This window comes from Mytilus edulis, chromosome 9 (genome assembly GCF_963676685.1).
Source record: "Mytilus edulis chromosome 9, xbMytEdul2.2, whole genome shotgun sequence".
NCBI lineage: Eukaryota > Metazoa > Mollusca > Bivalvia > Mytilida > Mytilidae > Mytilus > Mytilus edulis.
Genome location: NC_092352.1, coordinates 51,004,624 through 51,026,943, shown reverse-complemented (window position 1 = coordinate 51,026,943; position 22,320 = coordinate 51,004,624). Strand labels below are relative to the sequence as shown.

The window sequence follows — 22,320 nt, the reverse complement described above, 5'->3', positions numbered from 1 at the left end:
GTGAAATCGTCTGACTGATATAGTTGACATTTGTGAAATCGTCTGACTGATATTCTATTTGACATTTGTTAAATCGTCTGACTGATAAATTTGACATATGTGAAATCGTCTGACTGATAAATTTGACATATGTGAAATCGTCTGACTGATATAGTTGACATTTGTGAAATCGTCTTCTGGTATCTTCACACATTTCTTAGCCAAGGCAATCACACTAGGAGGTACAAATATAGTGTAAATAGAAAGTCACGAACATCCTTAAAAAACTTAAAACCTTTGAATATGTAAACTCACCAATTGCCATAAGAGCAATATCTATGGCACACCTGTAAATATTAAAGGTCTTTCTCATTTTGGCTACTGTTTTTTTTCCTGGAAAGATAAGGACTCATCTGCTTTACCCAGCGATAGTAAAAGACCAAGATCGAAATTGGTTAGTTGCTTAAGATATTGGCAATGTCACTTTTATATTTATTTTCAAGCATCCATGTCGTTTTATATTTAGTAATACTGTAATTACTGGTATTTTTTACATTGAGATGACTTGAAAAGCATTTCGTAAATTTCTTAAAAGGAAGCGATCTTATTGATTTTAAGAATGCAATGATCAAAGGTTTTATGCGTACTAACATTGAAGTATAATAGCGGCCAGAAACAAAATACACAATGACTACAATGTAAATATGCTGCCAATAAAATCTGTACGGGTACAAGGTTGAGCTGAATGTTTGAGGGAATTATCCTTTGTCTAATACATACAGTATACTCTTAGTTCATTATAAGCGCCTTCTTATTTTAATAGTTAAATATTCGTACGTAGATTATTACATTGGTATATATATGATGCACGTATGTTAAAATACATATTTTATTTTGCAGAATTTTTCTACATCCCAATTTTTCAAAAGCATTCACGAATATCTATTTCTATCCATTCATGAAAACTAGTACCTACAAAATATATCAAACAAATGTTAAGCAGATGATTGCATCGTTCAAAATAAAGAAAACAATAAGTCCGCCGAATTAATTAAATATTAGGTAATACCACTCTCAGTCTCCATGTTTAAATACGACATTTTTTTAACAGGAAAGTAAACAAATTGATGATACATATACGCTTTATTTTTCAAAAACTTAAATCGGAAGTGTTAGCATCGTACAAGTACACTTATTACAAGTATATTTTATTATTAATTAACTTTGAAGGACACTAAACCATCAAGTTGGACAAAAATGTTACTATTCGTTGTTATATTGCAGCTTCTTGGTTAGTATGATTGTTTTATCTATTTCAAATGCATAGTATTTTAAATTTTATAGAAAATTTTGTTATATGTTTATTTAAATATTATAATACTCTCTTAATATATAGGGATTTCGATCTACTACGCATTTTATGGATTTCATATTAACACGCAAACATGTACATGACATAGTACAGTAAGTTTGTCTGATATGTACTAAGTTTTGAATGATAACGGAAAAGAATAAATAGTCAAATAATGTTGACGGTGAATTATAGATACATGTAGTTACATATATGCAGTGATTAATAGGGTAATGAATTGTGAATTGCAAATAATCACTATGATATGCATAATATTATTCAGCACCAACTAACCTGTTAGCAGGATTGTGTTTGTTTTGTTTTTTTTGTTTTTTGTTTTTTTTGTTTTTTTTTGTATTGTGTCTCAATTGTTTTTTTTCTTTTCCATCTTGTGTATTTTCTTTTTTTTCATGAGCGGCAGTATCCAACCCACAGCTACATGTAAAATAGCTACATGTACCTCGTCTAGCTTTCTTTCTGTAGAAGTAATCACATTTGTACCATGCTTTCAAAATAATGTGCTGGTCTTTTTTTTCCTTGTTCAAATTAGTGGTCATTCTATTGCTAAATGTAGCTGGATTGTGTGGTATTTTTTTTTATTGTTCGTCTTAGTTGTACGACACAGGTTCCAGATTGACAATTGCGGGAGGAGGTCTTGCATTTACGTTAACTTGGTTTAAACGCAATAGATCGACATAATCCTGTACCAAGTCTGACTTGTTTTACCGTGTGTTGTTCGTTGTTGTATTGTTGTTTTTTTGGAGGAAACGGATGTTATAAAAAAAGAAGATGTGGTATGATTGCCAATGAGACAACTATCCACAAAAGACCAAAATGACACAGACATTAACAACGTGCTTATTTGTATATATACAGTGACTTAGACCCGTTGAATGGAATATTGAAAGCAATGTGTGACAAATGCAGTTATCCTTTTCAAACAAATTTAACACGATATTGTTTTGAATATATACTTTCTATCCTATAGAACGGAAATTCTCCTCAGCAAAAGTCTAGCTGCATAACCTATGCTTTATCAATGTACATATGTAGATCCTTGATTTATGAAAGGAGGGGGACGTAATTCATAAAACTGATTATATACTGCCGAATGAAGCGAGGCTAAAAAAACGATTTACCCCCCCCCCCCCCCCCCCCCCCATTCGAATCCGCCATGGAGATCTATATTTAAACACTTTAATATAGAAATAAGAAGATATGGTATGAAACCCAATAAGACAACTATCCACCAGAGACCAAATGACACATATATGAACGACTATATAGGTCAACGTAGGCCTCAACAATGAGCAAAATCCATACCGTATAGACGGCTTTAACTGGAACCACCACGACAAAATGTAAAACAAAGTTAAAATTAAAATAACTGCATTTTATGTTTTAGTAGGTGTTTTAGATGCATACTGCACTTACTACAATTACGGATATAATGCGGTCGGGATGTACTGTACTAATCGCAGTGTGTACGTATTGTAAGTATAGCATATTGATTTACGACACTATCTATACAAAAATATGTTTTAGTCATCCATTCACTATTAAGTCTTTAATTCACTATTTTAATCATTAATTCAACATTCAATTTCAGTATCGTAGTTGACATTTTTTTCAGTGCATATAAATTCATTAATTTCAAATGTCATTTTTTGGGGAAAGACGGCTTCAAGCCGTCAATCCCCTATGGGGTTGACCAGAGTAACATTCCCTCACATTATTCATTTTGTTTTTATAGTGTGGAAAACCCCCCAACAAATCTTACTGAGATTGATGAGAAGGAAACACACAAATGAAGAGATTGACTTTAAACACTTTTCTAACCATTTCCCTTCTGTTTCTAGCGAAATTATCGTATTTGGAGCTCTCTTTTACACTATTTACGTTTCTCTTACAATCCGGAAAAATCAGTATGACGAGATATTCTAAATATATCCAACCTACATTATATTTTATATTGACGTCATTGTTGGAATGCCACACTATGCAGAAGCAGGGATATCCTTCACTGGTTATTTAAATCATTCTCAGAGTTTGTGCACTAATTATAAATTATTATTTGTTAAATTTAAACATAATTATGTTTGCTGTAGATGATTCAAACATCAACATGCAATACTTTAATTTGTAGGTCAACAACTTTCAAAGTAAACAGGAAGTTCGTGGAGATACATGAGATTGGGGAGAGAAACGATTTTTTTCATTTTTTCTGTAAAATTCTGTTGTGTGAATCTTCCTTCAAATCAGGAGCACCTCAATTGATGAGTAATTATCCACTAAAATAAAACTTGAAAAAGTGACATTTAGTATATGATTAGTAGTTTTCCATTAAAACTAAATTATGTGAACCAACAAATAAATTATTGTAATGGTAATTTTTTTTTTTTTTTTTAAAGTTGCATTTATAGTTTAAACCTATTTATTCATGAAATTTACAAATATTTCAAATGTAGGATCTGGAAACAAGCTTCACACAGTTTACATCAATCATATTATTTTTTATTAGTACCTGTATCCCTGTGATGAGAGTTGTAACTGGGAACTTTATCAATGGAAATTTAAAATTAAATGGATTTTTCAGTCCTAATTTTCTTACAATGTAAGAAAAAAAATTAAAATCTTAAGAGTACTGTCACAAAAAATGGAAAATGGCCTAGCCTGGAGTTCAGTGGTTCACAATTAAGATTTCAGGAAACATTGTTGTTGTTGTTAAATGACAGAAATCAGTTGAATTTTACATACTTAACTATCAACTTTAATCGAATGTTTAGATTTAGAAGATGCAGATCTCTTGGTCCAAATTGAATCCTAAACTAAGGAAACAAAATTAGATTAAACAACAACAATTGACTTCAATATTGTCAACCTTTCTACATGTTCTAGCTGTTCTTTTTTTCATTCTTTATATGAAGACTATCAAAAGATACCCCCCCCCCAAAAAAAAAAAAAAGACAAGGGCCGTCTTTCCCCTCAGAGCTATTCAGCTCTTTGGTTTTAAATGTCAACAAGCAATGTAATGTTGTTTTATGTTGATTTTCAGAATGATATACCAATTCCAATTGTTTTGATATTCAACTTTTACCACAAAAAAAGTTAAAAGTATAAAATTTTATTTATGTTGTTTTATGTCCGTCCATTCGAAACAAATTGTTTTCACTCTTTAACTCTTTAACCCTTTTGAGGTTCAGAAGTGAAATTGGCATTATTTTGAACTACTAGAAGTTGTTTCGTATACAAGGAGGTAAACTCAACAATAAAATACAAGGTTAAAGAAGCCCCCCCTCCTTTTTCCCCTTTTTGCATATGTAGACAAATCGTGTTAGCTTTCTAATGTGAAAGCCTCTTGGTGTTTATTTATGAAAGAAAGGTTGATTATAGTACTAGAATGTGTGTCATGTACAAAGAAAGAAAACTACACTGGATGTCATGGTCAAATACAAAGTTCAACTTTCTTAAATGTATAAAAATCCATTCTTTGACTTCAAAATCCACTGAAGTTCAGGGATGAGATTTTTCTAACTATTTACTTCAACTAGAAGGAAAGTTGCGTACACAGAATTAACCCTTCATTGGAAGTCCGACACATATATGTTTTCTTTCCTAAAACAAATATAAATATAAATAAGAAAAATCTTTACAAATGTTCAGCTTACAAACACAGAAAAAATGGTCATAATCTTCATTTTTCATACTCGACAAATGCAATTATATGTGTTATGTGTATCAATAAGATTCCGATGATTGGAAATTGACCACTAATGACCCAAACGGGTCTAGGGATACGCCCAGTAATTAAGGATCGTTGGGCGTAACTTCCTCCCAAAGCTCCTGAAATTTACCAAATAATCGACAATCCATAGTATAATGGTATTTATTATTTTTCAGATCAACTCCAATTATTGTGGTGATAGCCCTTGGGGCCCTTGTTGGACTAGGCATATTCATTATGGTGTTCGTATGCTGCAGACGTGGTCGTCGAACAACAGGCGTGGTTGTAAGCGGAAATACCACCCAGCCAACGACAGGGTATATCTATCCAACCAATCCAAACAGTAAGTTAGTTCATGCATGTTACCATTGTCCCTATAGATGGGAACCCTTTAAACAGGTTGCAGGGTACATGTCCGCTCCACAAGGAGCATTCTTGGTTATGCAGGTGGATTTAAATATGCAGCCCTGCGGCTTACGGTCCATCACTAAAGTTAGCAGTTTTAGTAATAATCATTGCTCAAAGTAAATCGTTGAAGCTAAAAATATATTTCTAAGACTTGTGGTAGTCAAACGTAGTTTATGTTTGGGTGCTGTACACATTTTCTGTTCAAATGCATTTTCAAGTTCTGTTCATTTTATCATGTTTATAGCGTCCATGTAATGTGTGTCGCTTCGCTATACACGTTTTTTTTGTGCTAATGCATGAAGATGTCATACACCAACAATCTATCAAATTTAGCACTAAGGGAGTTTCTTTCACTTGAAAACATTATTTAAAAGATGATTCAGATCAAATATGTATTCGTCGATGCTTTAAGAAAACACTAACAACAAAAAATAACCAACAAAAACAACATTCTTGCAGTCTAAAAATGTGTTGATTACAAACTTATTTCGTATTACTGGTATACTCATTTAAGGACTACAGTACTAATAAATATATTCAAAAATGGTTCTTGAATAGAAAACGATATTCATTGTGGAAGATAAAACTCAGACAGTATGAGTAAAGAGACGGAAAACCTAACGGATACTTTATTCATCCTTAATTTGTGTGTTTAAACTCATCAAACTGTGTACACCGGACGCAAGTTTCGTCTACAAAAGACACATCAAATGACGCCGGTATAAAAAAAAAGTTAAAAAGGCCAAATACAGTTCATAGCTGAAGAGAAACCTAAATTCCAAAAGGTTTTGCAAAATCACATATATTTTACTGTCATTGACCGGAGACAACCGCCACAGTGGCACTAGACTTATTATCACCAAATATATTTATAAAAGACAAATTCTACGGACACATTACTGACGCAAATACGTTGAACTATCTTCCAAAAAGAAATATTCACAGTACGTTTCATATTTATTATAGCTGGCCCAGGGGTAAAATTCACTTACTGCAAAAAAAAGTGTTACGTCCTTCTTAAAGTGTTTTTTGTATGCATGCTTCCATACTTACTTTCAATAAAATCAAAAGGAATTCAGAATATTTAATAGCATATTTTTGGTAAACATCATGCATTTTTTTAAAAAGTGAACACTCAGTCTGGTATTTTTTATATGATTTTGATGATTAGGAAACTTTTAGTATAATTGGTAAAATTGATAACTTCTTATGGTAACTTCTTTCGTATCAATTCACATCAAACATATCTTTTTATAAAACATTTTAATTCTTTTTATTAACAAACGACGATTTCTAAAAAAATAAAAAGAACTGTATGATTAGGAAAAACTAGTTTTTCTTAGGTTATGATGTCAAAACGGTACCATCTGGTTCTTGTATTACTTTGTGAGTAAATTGGTCTATTTTACACATCGGTTAACTCCGGAAAATATAACAGCTTTTACAAATTTATCTTTAAATAACAATTCTAATTCCTACGCATCATGTGTATATCTTTTTACATAAGCTGGTGCTGTGTCATATCCTGGCGGTAATCCACCTGCTGCTGGGTACTACGGCGGAAATGCTGCTCCTACTGGATACCATGCTGGAAATGCTGCTCCTACTGGGTATCACGCTGGCAATGCTGCTCCTACTGGATACTATGCTGGAAATGCTGCTCCTACTGGGTATCACGCTGGCAATGCTGCTCCTACTGGATACTATGATGGAAATGCTGCACCAGCTGGGAACTGTGGCGACAACAAACCAATAAATACTGGACCAAAACCACCTGCATCCAACAGTGCAATTCCATCATGAAACAAGACGATACTGTTCCATTATAGACTTCATTAGTCAAATAAACTTAATAAAGAAACATATTTCCTTCGACTATAACCTTACACGCGCATATATGTAATTCACATATAAGTGTAAATGTACAAAAAAATGTACATCACAACAACTTTGATTGTGTTTTTTTCAGAAATATTTTCATTACCAAGATATTTACCTCTTACCTCTTATCCAAACGATATTAAAAATGTGTTTCTGTAAATCATCTGTGTGTGCATATTAAGTTAAAACAATCAAACAAACCATATGATTTGGTAAAATATTAGATACCTGAACATCAGTTCCACTGTATAAAAATCTATATTTTGATTTATTTATTTTTTCAAATTTCTAAGTGTTAGCCTCAAATTTATCTTCATACATGTACCTGACTTACTTTTATAAAAATCTTCCTAAGGTACATTTGTACTTTAACAACTGAAGTAACGAAACCCGATCATGCTAAAAAGGAAATGTGTCCCAGGCTTCATTAATAACTGTACTTAAAAACAATAATGCATACTAAGTCTAGTAATCCGTACGTGTACAGTATAACATTATCTGCCATTCTGATCTGAACTTTGTCTGAAATGTTTTTTCATAAAATTTTCATTTCTTTGAATGAGTTTGAATATATTGTTCATAATTACTGATATTATCATTTCAGTAAATACAGTTCTGTTCAGACATTAAATTTAATTCTGAAATGTTCAGTTAAGTAGTCACTAAGGGCAAACTGTTTTCCCTGTGAATTTGTTACTTTGTGGGTAATATTTATTTTTAGTTAATTGTTTTGTCATAAGTCAATTTTTTTTATTGCTTTCCAATTGCCTTGCGAGGGCTTTATATAGCTGACTTTACTGCTTGTGTTTTGCTCATTCTTGAAGACCGTATACGCTGATATATTGTTGCTGAAATCCACATTGTTTTACTCAAAATTAGTTCGATAAAGTAATTACTAAATCATTAAAACAGGTTAGGCTAAGTCGTTCAAACGAGTTACTACGTCGCTATGACGAGTTAGCTACATGCATGTAAGTCGTTATAACGAATTAGGTAACTCGCTATAACGAGTTAAAATTAAAAGGAAAAACAATTCCCCAATGGCACGTACCGGCTTCAGTTGACTTGCGCCATTACATTTACTTTGTTAAACAGTTTTCTCAGAACTGTGACCGTTCAATTCAGATTATTTAGTAGTATAACATGTTTCCAATTATCCCTAGTTTGAAATCTTATAACTTGGTCATGTAGAATTGCAAACTTAAACCACTACAAACATCTTTATTAAAGACAGGTGGCTGCAACTATATTTAAAGTTTAATGCAGATAATTATATGGATACATTGAGATAGCGGTATGTCCAAAGACGAGTTCAGAAGTACCAATCTTTTTATATACCAATTCATACTCTTTGGATTCCTTTAAACTAACGAATGCAAAAGATTTCTAGGGTTCACGTTCGTGCTGCAACAATGACATAGTACATGTAACTGCCTTACTATCCACCAGTACCAAAATGAAGCAGATATAACCAGTTACACGTGTTATTTTCCCTATAATAATGTCTACACAGCACGAACAAAGAAAACTATATGTAGCAAGTCGATATTGGAGAAAAACGGCATGTCAAAGCCCTTTTCAGCTGATTTTTTTATAGTTTTTCTTTTTTCAGTCATTGACTTTTGTTTATCCTATTTGTTTCTCGTTTATTGTTTTCTACATAAATCAGGCCGCTGGTTTTCTTGTTTGAATTGTTTTACATGCATGTGTCATTTCGATTTCGGGACTTTTTAAATCTTGCTACTAGTATATGCAGTATGAGTTTTGGTAAATGTTAAAGGTGACCTATAGTTCCTGTTGGAGAGTTACCTCATTGTTAATCATACCACATCTTGATATTTTTTATATTTATCAAAACTTATGGCGAAAAACTGAATGGCTTAACACACCTTAGAAGTGATACTTTTTGTTTTTTGCGATCCTAGTGATCATACAACAGTGTAATATTAACAGTTTCAAAGTATGGATCACATTTATTAACCTAAAATGTGATTTTTTTTCAAAGACATTATTAACTGTAATTTTTTTCTTCACAAATTTTCATATGTATTCTCTACTATACATGTATAAGGCGTTGTTTGATCATTTTCTATTTTACCGATGTGATCAGCTACGTCATACGTGTCATCAACTGAATAGTCGTACAAATCGTCAGAAGTGATACTCTTATGTCTGTTGCATTGCGCATGATCATAAATATCATCAACAGTTTCAATATACGGATCATCATCTATGACTTCATCACATATTGGCGATGCTAGTTCATAAGTATTTGCAGTAGCTGTGGTCTGATGGCTTCTATCGTATCCAGTTTCTACCGGATCAAGGGTGAAGTAAACAGCTGATGACACGTGTGGTATATCGCTTTTGTTGATTGGTTCCTTGGCTGTTCGGAATGATCCGGTTTCAAGCTGATCGATCGTGAAATAACTAGATGATGGCACGTTATGTACTTCGCCTTTCTTTATTTCAGAGAATGCAATATTTTGATGGCCACAATATGTGTACGATTCAGATTTCACCATTCCGTGTGTTGCATTGTCTTTCTGTTTTTCAACTGTGGTGTGACAAGTATAATCTATAATACTAAAATTACGAGGTCCAATTTGTCAGCCGTCATCGAGTAAAAACGACAAATCAAAGAATTCAACTCTATATATAACTAATATAGGACAATGGTGTAGATTAAAAATTACACCACTCCAGACCCCTTTGTTTTCCACATAATCAATATTGCCAATACATGTAATTAACAAGTTCCGGGTCTAATCCGATACCGATACCAATAGTATATTCACCTGTTAGCTATTACCTTATCTGTACGTTCCGCATTTGACAGGCGCACCACCAAACGGTGTATTTAGGATTTTGCTATATACACGGGTCATAATCAAAGGGCTGACACTACTAAATTCAATCACTGTCAAATTGTTCCCTATTGTAGGTTATTCAGCAATCAGCAAGACTTTCTAAGATAACTAATATAGGACAATGCTGTTGATTAAAAAATACCCATTCCTGGATAGCCATGACCTTTTGTTTTCCAAATAATTAATATTTCCAATAATTGATAAGTTCCATGTCGACGGGTTCAAACAGAAAGATTTGAAAGCAGAAAAAACTGTGTATCTTATAATCGACATGACTTTATCAGATGACAATACCAATTACTAAAATAAGGCTTAGGCATAGTTATATACTTTAATTCAGTCACGGACCCGCGATATCACGGGTGTGTACTTGTATCTACTAAAAACCCAGCTTATTTTAAAGTTTGTATATTTATTGCCCCTAGAAAGCCCCTGTCGGATAGTCAAAAGGACTTGTTCATCAATCAAATAAAATGTATGACATTAATTCAGATGTAGTGTATTTATAGTAGGTATTCTACAAAGCTGTGCTACAGTGTAATATAGGGTTTGTTCCAAGACAGTGAAAAATCCAGTCTTGTTATAATCTGTGGTGTCTTTTGCGATCACATGGTCGATTGTAATTGTACATATACAATATGAACCTCTTCGTCAGTTAAATTTTCATCTTTTTAACAGAAACAATCAAAGATCTGCCACCAACACCACGTTCTCCAAATAAATAGAAAAAAAGCACACATACACACACACAAACACACACACACAATGTAAAGTTATAACAAATAACAGCTGTCAATGTTTAATACTGACTTTTAAAAGGCACGGAATCTTTGACTGGGTTATAAAGATTTGTTTTTAGATCCCAATCATCCCCTCCACCTATTCATCTCGATCAGTTGATTATTTAAACATATACGAATGAACAATACAATTAATTACAATAAATGCGCTTAACTCTAAACAAAATTAAAAGGCAACAAGTTTTCAAGTCCGTAGCCTCTGAAAGAGTTCTTAAATGTTCTTTTGACATGATTGATGTGTATGTCGTTAAGTTATACCAAACACTTTTGTTCTTTCATACACTTAACAACAGACAGAACTACTCGTTAATTCGTGATTCATATTGTTTTGTTTAAGCATTTATTTTTCAGTAGTTGTATGCCGTCTTACACTTTTTTCCTCAGACGCATAATTCTTTAAATAATTGGCACATTAAGTGCAGCTTCTAGAGCAGCTGATAAAATAGAATTTGTTTCGAGTTTTCATTGCAATCAATTTTCAGTGGAGTATTTTAGTTTAACATACGTGCACGCTGTCTGACAATTTTATAGTTGACACGGTCACGATTGTTTTAGTTTTGTTCGAAGGGGCCGACCATTTTATATTCGGGAGTAGGGGTGAGAGAGTGCAAGAGGATTTTTATTTTCCTATCCATTGTCGCCGGTTGCTCAACATGCGTTTTTTCGTTTTAATTTTTTGTGGTGCTGAATATTCGTTTTCATCCTGTCGTATGCAATGTTATTTATTGTCAGCTCTTAGGATATTCATTTTATTACTTATCATCTGCCACCAGATTTTACATAATAAATTATGCCATTTGCTTTCGCCTTTGAATGCATTTAAATTTTGTCATGATGAGCCCTTTTATCGTTTTTATGATAATTGTATCACGGGAAATCATACCACATCTCTTCATTTTTACAAAAAACTACGCCACGTCAGGATAAAAACTATGTTTAGCATCTTAATCAAGACGTCAATGACGCATTCTAATGCAACAACGTTTGTAACGATCATTTTGATTGGATAACGTCACTTTCTTACATGGCATCGATTGACACAATTGATTGGCATCAATTGACATAATTGATGCTATGGGATGTACTCGCAAGCGCAGACGACATATGACAGATTTTAAATACATGTTTTAACGTTGTTTTCTGTCAGTTTCATTAGAATGGAGATAACAATATTGTATTTTAAGCTCCGACGGCATCAATTGGGGATTTGATGGTCGCAAATACCCGTTTACTGTCTCCGCTAACGCATCGCCAGTAAACTTAATTTGCGACCATCAAATCCCCAATTTTTGCCGTCGGAGCTTAAAATACAATACAGTTATCTCCTAATTATTATAATAATTGAGGAAACATACATTGGGAAATGCTAGATATATTTGTGATTTAGTGCAGCCACGTGGATCTGCTTACCCTTCCGGAGCACCTGAGATCACTCCCAGTTAAGGTGGGGGTTCGTGTTGCTTATTCTTTAGTTTTCTATAAAATTGAGAATGGAAATGAGGAATGTGTCAAAGAGAAAACAACCCGACCAAAGAGCAGAAATCAGCCGAAAGCTACCAATGGGTCTTCAACACAGCGGGAAAATTCCGCACCCGGAGGTGGGCTTCAGCTGGCCCCTAAACAAAAATGTTTACTAGTTCAGTGAAAATGGACGTCATACTTAACTTCAAAACGTATAATTGAACTAAAATTATAAATCATACAAGACTAACAAAGGCCAGAGGCTCCTGACTTGGGACAGGCGCAAAAGTGCGGCGGGGTTAAACATGTTTTGTGAGATCTCAACCCTCCCCTAAACCTCTAGCTAATGTAGAAAAAACAAGCACACAGCAATACGCAGTTTAAAAGAAGCCGTCCAAGTCCGATGTCAGAATAGGTAACAAAAGAAACTAAGCAAAATGACAATGATGCATACATTAACAAAGGACTACTAGCAGCTACTGATATGCCAGCACCAGACCTGAATTAAACTGATTGAAAGATTATGTCTTCATCATATGAAAATCATCCACAATCCCTCCCGTTAGGGGTTTAGTATCATACCATCATAAAATATATGAGAAAAACATAACCCGTATAATGCCAAAAACTAGCTTTATAATAAATGTGTTTATTTCCGATGCAAAGACTCTATAAGTGAATCAATATTAATACCAAAATATGCTATCTTTAATGACCTGACAACAATGTCGTAACTATATCCCTTTTAAATAAGTCTGTTTAAAGGTTTGATTAGCTTTTGATGTGAATGCCGACATTTTTGTGCTTTGTAAAGAATATTACCATAAAAGATTGGATGTGGAATACCTGAACGTATAAGATGTCTGCATGTTGATTTATATTTACGAATGATGTTCTTGTACCGATGATAAAATCTAGTTAATCTTTTGACTAGTTTGTGATATCGAAAACCCTGGTGTTATAATTTTTCAGTAATACAGAGATTTCTTTCGTTAAAATCAAACACTTTGTTACATACACGAGCGAATCGAACTCGTTGAGATATATAAACACCATAAGATGGTGATTAGGAAACGTCACCATCTAAAAATAAATAATTAACAATGAAAAATCATCTCTTTTATTAAAAAAATAATTCCTTCGTGTCATGCTCCATGCTCATTTTAACATGGGTAGGCATTATATTTGTCGATATTTTACACCCAGCGTTAGCATAACATAGAAGTGGCAAAACTTATTTTAATATTGTATCCAGCGTGTAAAAATGAATAAAAAAAAACAACAATAATAATCAAACAAAAGAATAGAAAAATTAAACTTTACATGAAAGTGATTAGAAGTCTTTACAAAATACACACATTTCTGAAATTATAGATAAACTATTTGGTTATCGGCTACTTAGTGTCCAGCGGCAACTATTTTATTCATCAAGATAACGTGTAGATAGGATGCACAAGGTCAGTATCGAAAAATGATAAATTTATAAGCTGTTTTCTTTCCGATATGTATGGCAAATTATATATTCAGAGCGGTAGGAAAGTAAAGAATTCATGTAAATATCGCAAAAAAGGTTCAGCAACTTTGACTTTAAAACAAATGCGGCAGATACCCCTATATCCTCCCGCTGACCGAGTAAATCCGGATTCCCTCCGACTGGATCCGGACCCAAAAAATAAAATCGTCATTATTTCAATAATTTATCACTTAGACTAACCATTCTTACATTTTTTGTGAACTCTGAATATGTTGCTTTCGATTGATCATTCGCCGATAGCTGTTCATTCTTGGGTTTTTGAAAAAATGAACCCTATTTAGAAATTGATTCCCGCTCGCCGGATATACACCTCGTTTCAAAATATGCTTTTTTTTTTTACTGTGCAAAATAAACCGGCCATTCAAGGCTGAACATTAATATATGAATATATATTAATGACCGAAATAGAACCCATTGATTTATTTCACCAACCCACTCGATTTTTAAGGTAAATAAGTTAGTGTCATATTTTTATATTTTGGGATTTTGATAATTGCTTACCAACGATCATATACAAATACTATTTTTTTGTCTATTTAGCTGTGATAACTGTATTTCTTCAAGTGTTTATGATATATTATGTATTAAAATTGAGAATGGAAATGGGGAATGTGTCAAAGAGACAACAACCCGACCAAATAAAAAACAACAGCAGAGGGTCACCAACAGGTCTTCAATGTAGCGAGAAATTCCCGCACCCGGAGGCGTCCCTCAGCTGGCCCCTAAACAAATATATACTAGTCCAGTGATAATGAACGCCATACACAAGAAACTAAAATTAAAATAATACAAGACTAACAAAGGCCAGAGGCTCCTGACTTGGGACAGGCGCAAAAAATGCGGCGGGGTTAAACATGTTTGTGAGATCTCAACCCTCCCCCTATACCTCTAACCAATGTAGAAAATTGTTTGTTAAGAAAAAATCAGTGGCCCCTCAATAAATGAATACAAATTGCAGAAATGTAATATCAAACATTTACAAAAATATACACTCCGGAAAATTCCGGACTGAATGAGAAATAAGAAAAAAAGGACACATAAAAAGCTTCATTTTTCTTTAACAATGTGAGATATATCGGAATAATGATATTTCACATTAAGGGTAATCAATATACTACCATAAAATCAAAAACCCATCAATCAGTTGTTATAATCTACTCGGGGTAGGTATGGTCAATATTGGCGTCCGCTGAGCGAGTAAATCCGGATTCCCTCCGACCGGGTCCGGACCAAAAAAATAAAATCGTCATTATTTCAATAATTTATTACTGAGACTAACTATTCTTACATTTTTTGTAAACTCTGAATATGTTGCTTTCGATTGATCATTCGCCGATGGCTGTTCATTCTTGGGTTTTTGAGGAAAAAAGGATAATAATTTATGAACCCTTTTCAGAATTGGATTCCCGCTCGCCGGACATACACCTTGTTTCAAAATATGCTTTATATTTTTTTACTGTGCAAAATAAACCGGCCATTCATGGCTAAACATTAATATATGGATATATATTAATGACCGAAATAGAACCCATTGATTTATTTCACCAACCCACTCGATTTTTAAGATAAATAAGTTAGTGTCATATTTTGATATTTTGGGATTTTGATATTGCTTACCAACGATCATATACAAATACTATTTTTTTTTGTCTATTTAGCTGTTATAACTGTATTTCCTCAAGCGTTTATGATATATTATGTATTGTTTGTTAGGAGCCAATTAGTTTACCCTCAATAAATGAATACAAATTGCAGAAATGTAATATCAAACATTTACAAAAATATACACTTCGGAAAATTCCGGACTGAATGAGAAATTTGAAAAAAGGACACATAAAAAGCTTCATATTTCTTTAACAATGTGAGATATATCGGAATAATGATATTTCACATTAAGGGTAATCAATATACTACCATAAAATCAAAAACCCATTAATCAGTTGTTATAAAAGTTATCAAAAGTACCAGGATTATAATTTTATACGCCAGACGCGCGTTTCGTCTACATAAGACTCATCAGTGACGCTCAGATCCAAATAGTTAAAAAGCCAAACAAATACAAAGTTGAAGAGCATTGAGGACCCAAAATTCCAAAAAGTTGTGCCAAATACGGCTAAGGTAATCTACTCCTGGGGTAAGAAAGAAAATCCTTAGTTTTTCGAAAAATTTTAAGTTTTGTTAACAGAAAATTTATAAAAATGACCATATAATTGATATTCATGTCAACACCGAAGTGCTGACTACTGGGCTGGTGATACCCTCGGGGACAAAACGTCCACCAACAGTGGCATCGACCCAGTGGTGTAAATAGTTATCAAAAGTACCAGGATTATAATTTTATACGCCAGACGCGCGTTTCGTCTACATAAGACTCATCTGTGACGCTCAGATCTAAATAGTTAAAAAGCCAAACAAATACAAAGTTGAAGAGCATTGAGGACCCAAAATTCCAAAATGTTGTGCCAAATACGGCTAGGGTAATCTACTCCTGGGGTAAGAAAATCCTTAGTTTTTCGAAAAATTTAAAGTTTTGTAAACAGAAAATTTATAAAAATGACCATATAATTGATATTCATGTCAACACCGAAGTGCTGACTACTGGGCTGGTGATACCCTCGGGGACGAAACGTCCACCAGCAGTGGCATCGACCCAGTGGTGTAAATAGTTATCAAAAGTACCAGGATTATAATTTTATACGCCAGACGCGCGTTTCGTCTACATAAGACTCATCAGTGACGCTCAGATCCAAATAGTTAAAAAGCCAAACAAATACAAAGTTGAAGAGCATTGAGGACCCAAAATTCCAAAAAGTTGTGCCAAATACGGCTAAGGTAATCTACTCTTGGGGTAAGAAAATCCTTAGTTTTTCGAAAATTTAAAGTTTTGTAAACAGAAAATTTATAAAAATGACCATATAATTGATATTCATGTCAACACCGAAGTGCTGACTACTGGGCTGGTGATACCCACTCGATTTTTAGGTAAAACAAATTAGTCTCATATTTTGATATTTTTGGATTTTGATATGGCTTACCTATACCCATACACACATACATTTTTTTGTCTATTTAGCTGTGATAACTGTATTTATTCAAGTGTTTATGATAGATTATGTATTGTTTGTTCAGAAAAAATCAGTTTCCCCTCAATAAATGAATACAAATTGCAGAAATATAATATAAAAAATTTACAAAAATATACACTCCGGAAAATTCCGGACTGAATGAGAAATAAGAAAAAAAGGACACATAAAAAGCTTCATATTTCTTTAACAATGTGAGATATATCGGAATAATGATATTTCACATTAAGGGTAATCAATATACTACCATAAAATCAAAAACCCATCAATCAGTTGTTATAATCTACTCGGGGTAGGTATGGTCAATATTGGCGTCTGGCTATCCAAATTGGCGGTAGGAGTCGATTAAATATTTTTTTGGCCTACGTTTACATATTTTAGTAAAAATAAAGATTCAGGCATGTAAAAGACACCCTAAGCATTATTTTGAGCTATAATATACCCCTATATCCTCCCGCTGACCGAGTAAATCCGGATTCCCTCCGACCGGGTCCGGACCAAAAAAATAAAATTGTCATTATTTCAATAATTTATCACTTAGACTAACCATTCTTACATTTTTTGTAAACTCTGAATATGTTGCTTTCGATTGATCATTCGCCGATAGCTGTTCATTCTTGGGTTTTTGAGGAAAAAAGGATAATAATTTATGAACCCTATTCAGAATTGGATACCCGCTCGCCGGATATACACCTCGTTTCAAAATATGCTTTATTTTTTTTACTGTGCAAAATAAACCGGCCATTCAAGGCTAAACATTAATATATGGATATATATTAATGACTGAAATAGAACCCATTGATTTGTTTCACCAACCCACTCGATTTTTAAGGTAAATAAGTTAGTGTCATATTTTGATATTTTGGGATTTTGATATTGCTTACCAACGATCATATACAAATACTAAATTTTTGTCTATTTAGCTGTTATAACTGTTTTTCTTCAAGCGTTTATGATGTATTATGTATTGTTTGTTAGGAGCCAATTAGTTTACCCTCAATAAATGAATACAAATTGAAATGTAATATCAAACATTTACAAAAATATACACTCCGGAAAATTCCGGACGGAATGAGAAATTTGAAAAAAGGACACATAAAAAGATTCTAATTTTGTTAACAACGTGAGATATATCGGAATAATGATATTTTTAGTTTTCTGTGTCGTGTTTTGTAGACTGTTGTTTGTCTCTTAGTCATTGTATTGTCTGTTTTTCGACGACTTATAGTTTGAGATTGCTCCATTGGTATCTTGTCCCTTTTCAGACAATGGAAATGTAATGTAAGTAATCAATTTTCGAGTGCTAATTCAAAATCGAGATTATAACAATTTTTAATTGAATTTTCCTCGGAGTTCGGTATTTTTGTTATTTTACTCTAGTATTATTTTGTTCTGAAATACTTACTTAGGGGAAATGCATATTATTATTTTAGAAGATTAAAACAAACATACATACATTTGAGTAACTTTCAATTATTATGGCATCATTCTTGCATGTTAGATGTAGAACAAAGGAGTAGGTCCGGTAAGGACCGATTTTGGCCTCAAATTTCAGGTTCATCTTATGAAAGATATTGACCACTTTTTAAACACTTAAGTGTCTATTTCATTTGAATCAATTAATTTATGTGAAAGATTTTAACTGATTTAGCCATTAAAAACAACCCGATTCAAGCTCAAATATAAAAAATCTACCAAATATGCCGAAAAATGTCACTTTTCAGATGATATTTGTCAAAAATGAAAGAGGCCGCATCCGTGTTCATCCTCAACCTTTATATATGTTATGTATTATCATGACATACAACTTACATTTCAATATTAAGGATGAACACGAATGCGGCCACTTTCGTTTCACACGAAAACTAAAATGCTAGAATTGTGAAGATTTCAGTAATTTAGCATGACTTAATAGTACTAGTACTAGTACTAAAAAAAAAAAAAATGAAAAATGAAAAATCATAGAAAAACTGAGAAATTCTATTATAAAAGGTATAATCTGGGGAATAATAGTATCACTGTTTTTGGTATAATATCATTTGTAATAGTTGCATGTTTTTTTTCTACTTTATGAGCTAAATATGTTTAAAGATATCAGAAAAAGGCCTTTTTTTGTACTTTAAAATTTAAATTTTGATTCAACTGTCATATGAGGTGTATAACATAAGATAGACACAAAAATTCAAGTCGATGCCGACCCAGTCCTAAATCCATGCACAAGAAAGTGAAAATTTCATATCTTCTCTCAATTATAAAATGGTTAAGTAGGGCTATAAATCTGATTAAATTTCATACTGATAAGGCGACCGATAATATTACTTAACTAACAGATGTTTTGAACACAAAATTGTAAAACTTCAAAAGTTTTAGGAAAACGACAGGCACATTTTGGGGTTGACCCTCCCCCTTTTTTTTTAATTTAAACAATATTTTTTTTTTTGGAAATATTCTTTGATGTTGTTTATCCTGACTTTCAAGATTTATTTGAAAACTAATTATTTTTATATATGGTTTTTAAATTATTTCAATCTTGCAATTTATTGAAAAAAATAAATTTTGTAAAAAAATCAAAATCACATATATAATGAAAAAAAAGATACTTTTCGTGATTGGTATTGTGTATTCCATTTTTATCCCTTCTTGCAACAATTGTCACCTATAAATTGAGAGAGAAACCATGTGGTGTCTGTGAACTAACATAATATAATTGATGTGACAGTTTAATTTGAAAATATGGTGTTTTCTAAGTGGTGCAGGAGATAAGTTCACTTTTTATTCAACATCATTTTGATGCAAATTCTTAGGCTTAGATCATAGACTGGACCATTTGCTAGTGACTACGAGAATTATTTAAAAAAAACTTAAGTCACGCGTATGTAAAAGGGAAATATGTAACTAGGTGGACAATTGTTCGTGAACAAATGCAAGTTCCTTCCCGTGCCGTGAACATTGGTCTTTACCTCAATTTGTAAATGAAAAAACAAAATATCAGGACGCTCAGCAGTTAAATAGCAACTTTATAACGTGTCTGTTGTTGGTCTGTTGCATCTCTTCAACTTAATGTAACCAACCCTAGGAATGACCAAACATTCTCCACCTTTAAGATTTTCTATAGTTCTTGACGTTTTTAAGCTAGACCAATAGCGAGGTATTTTGTGTTTAAGCAGGTAATCTAGTTTTATAATAATACGGTCGGTCCGAGTCAATACCAAATACCGCTTGGATTTCCTAGGTTTTGTGATAAAGGTCTCTTTGAATATAACAGGAATATCTGTCTCATCAGACTATATTTGTATTTGAAAATGAAAAACAGCATTCACGAGGTTAGACAGTGTTTTACTATATTGTGTTAGTCATAGAACTAATACGAAACAATACATAGAATAAAATTCAAAACAGTGTGGCTGTGGCCATTGATTGACACATTAAATTCATCCATTGACTGGGACAATTTACGTGAACGTTTGTCTGTAACGACCACTATTTATGACGTACCTACGATAGACATTTAAACTGTGGGGTCACCAAGGTTTCTTAACGCCTTTAAATATAAAATAATTCGAAAAATTAATCAGAAATAACCTTTATGTTTTGATTTATATAATTGATATAAATCAAAACATCGTGTTATTTCTGATTAATTTTTCGAATGACTTTATTAAGGTGTTGAGAACCTTTGTTAACCCCATAGTTTAAATGTCTTTAAAAAGTACACAGTGAGCAATGGTCGTTACATACAAACGTTCACCTAAATTGTCCCAGTCAATGGATGAATTTAATGTGTCAATCAATGGCCACAGCCACACTGTTTTGAATTTCATTCTATTAGGAATCTTTCTTCCTATCTGAAAATACTTACTCATATAGGTTCTGATTAAAATGTAAACCTTTAGTTATTTATTGGACAGTAGAATGCTTCTGCTACATAAATATGGGCTGTTTTTGACAATACAATGTACATATATCCGGTACTAGCACCATTAAGTCATGCTAAATTACTGAAATCCTCATAATTCTAGCATTTTAGTTAAATTTTAGACGGTTTTCGTGTAAAACGAAAGTGGCCGCATTCGTGTACATCCTTAATATTGAAATGTTAGTTGTATTTTATGATAATACATAACATATATAAAGGTTGAGGATGAACACTGATGCGGCCACTTTCATTTTTACCAAAAACCATCTGAAAAGTGACATTTTTCGGCATATTAGGTAGATTTTTCATATTTGAGCTTGAATCGGATCGTTTTTAATGACTAAAACTGTTAAAATCTTTCTAATAAAATAATTAATTCAAATAAAATAGACACTTAAGTGTTTAAAAAGTGGTCAAAATCTTTCGTCAGATGAACCTGAAATTTGAGGCCAAAATTGGTCCTTACTGGACCTACTCCTTTACTTATTGTTTTACTTGTCAAATTTAAACAATCTTAATTTTTACACATTGCTTTCATTAATTATGTTCAGGTAAAAATTATACTAACAAGGTCTACATTTTACACAAGAACGGAAAAACCCTCCCATCCCTCCCTTTAAACATTTTTCTGCTGTTTCTGAATTTATTTTGCAGGTTGCAGTTTTTATTAATATTTTGGACTTCTAACCATGTACATAAGAATATCATAAAAAAATCGTCATGGCAGAACTTGATTGGACCTAATTGATTATTGAGATGGCGGATTTATCGAAATTCACTGTTTGGTCGACCCAGCAGAGACAATTGTTATACACTGACTGGTACAACCGTCAATGTCTGATAGTGAACTTATTGTAAATTGTTGACAATTTGTTATTTGTTTGAAAATTAAATTGCCATGACAAATAAGCAGCCACACAACTAATCAAGTTGTTGTTTATTTTACAATGAATATTATGTACCTACAATTTTTAAATAATATCTTTGCTTAGTTTGATATTCATTGTTTATTCTTAATCAAATCAAGCAAACGTATTTCCGTATAAAAAGCATTTAATTTACACACTTTCATTCATACACATCAAATATGTACAATAAGTACAAGTTTACTGTAGACATTATACAGGATCGTGTTGCGGTATAAAATATATTCCAAAAGAACAGCTCGAAGGGTGTTGGTAATTATCTTTTTGTTTGTATTTGTGTTTTTGTGACATCATTTATATCTGTAGAAGGAGTTAAGTGATTTTTCCTGTATCAATTGTTGTTGCATATTCTTTTATGTAACTTTTGTTAGTCAAGAAACTTAAAGA

General features: G+C 32.7%; 1 protein-coding gene across 2 annotated transcripts; it reads left to right on the top strand.

Moving 5' to 3' along the window:
- Positions 1-1,135: 1,135 nt before the first annotated feature.
- LOC139488545 (uncharacterized) lies at positions 1,136-7,508 on the top strand. 2 transcript variants are annotated; one of them, XM_071274254.1, is made up of 4 exons: positions 1,136-1,270; positions 2,736-2,823; positions 5,231-5,397; positions 6,970-7,508. In XM_071274254.1, exons 1-4 carry the CDS (start codon positions 1,237-1,239, stop codon positions 7,263-7,265), a joined length of 585 nt encoding a protein of 194 aa, XP_071130355.1. In that variant the 5' UTR covers positions 1,136-1,236; the 3' UTR covers positions 7,266-7,508. The 2 variants fall into 2 exon arrangements, with proteins under 2 accessions (XP_071130355.1, XP_071130356.1); XM_071274255.1 differs by having other exon boundaries at positions 1,138-1,270; positions 2,739-2,823.
- The last annotated feature ends 14,812 nt before the right edge of the window (positions 7,509-22,320 follow it).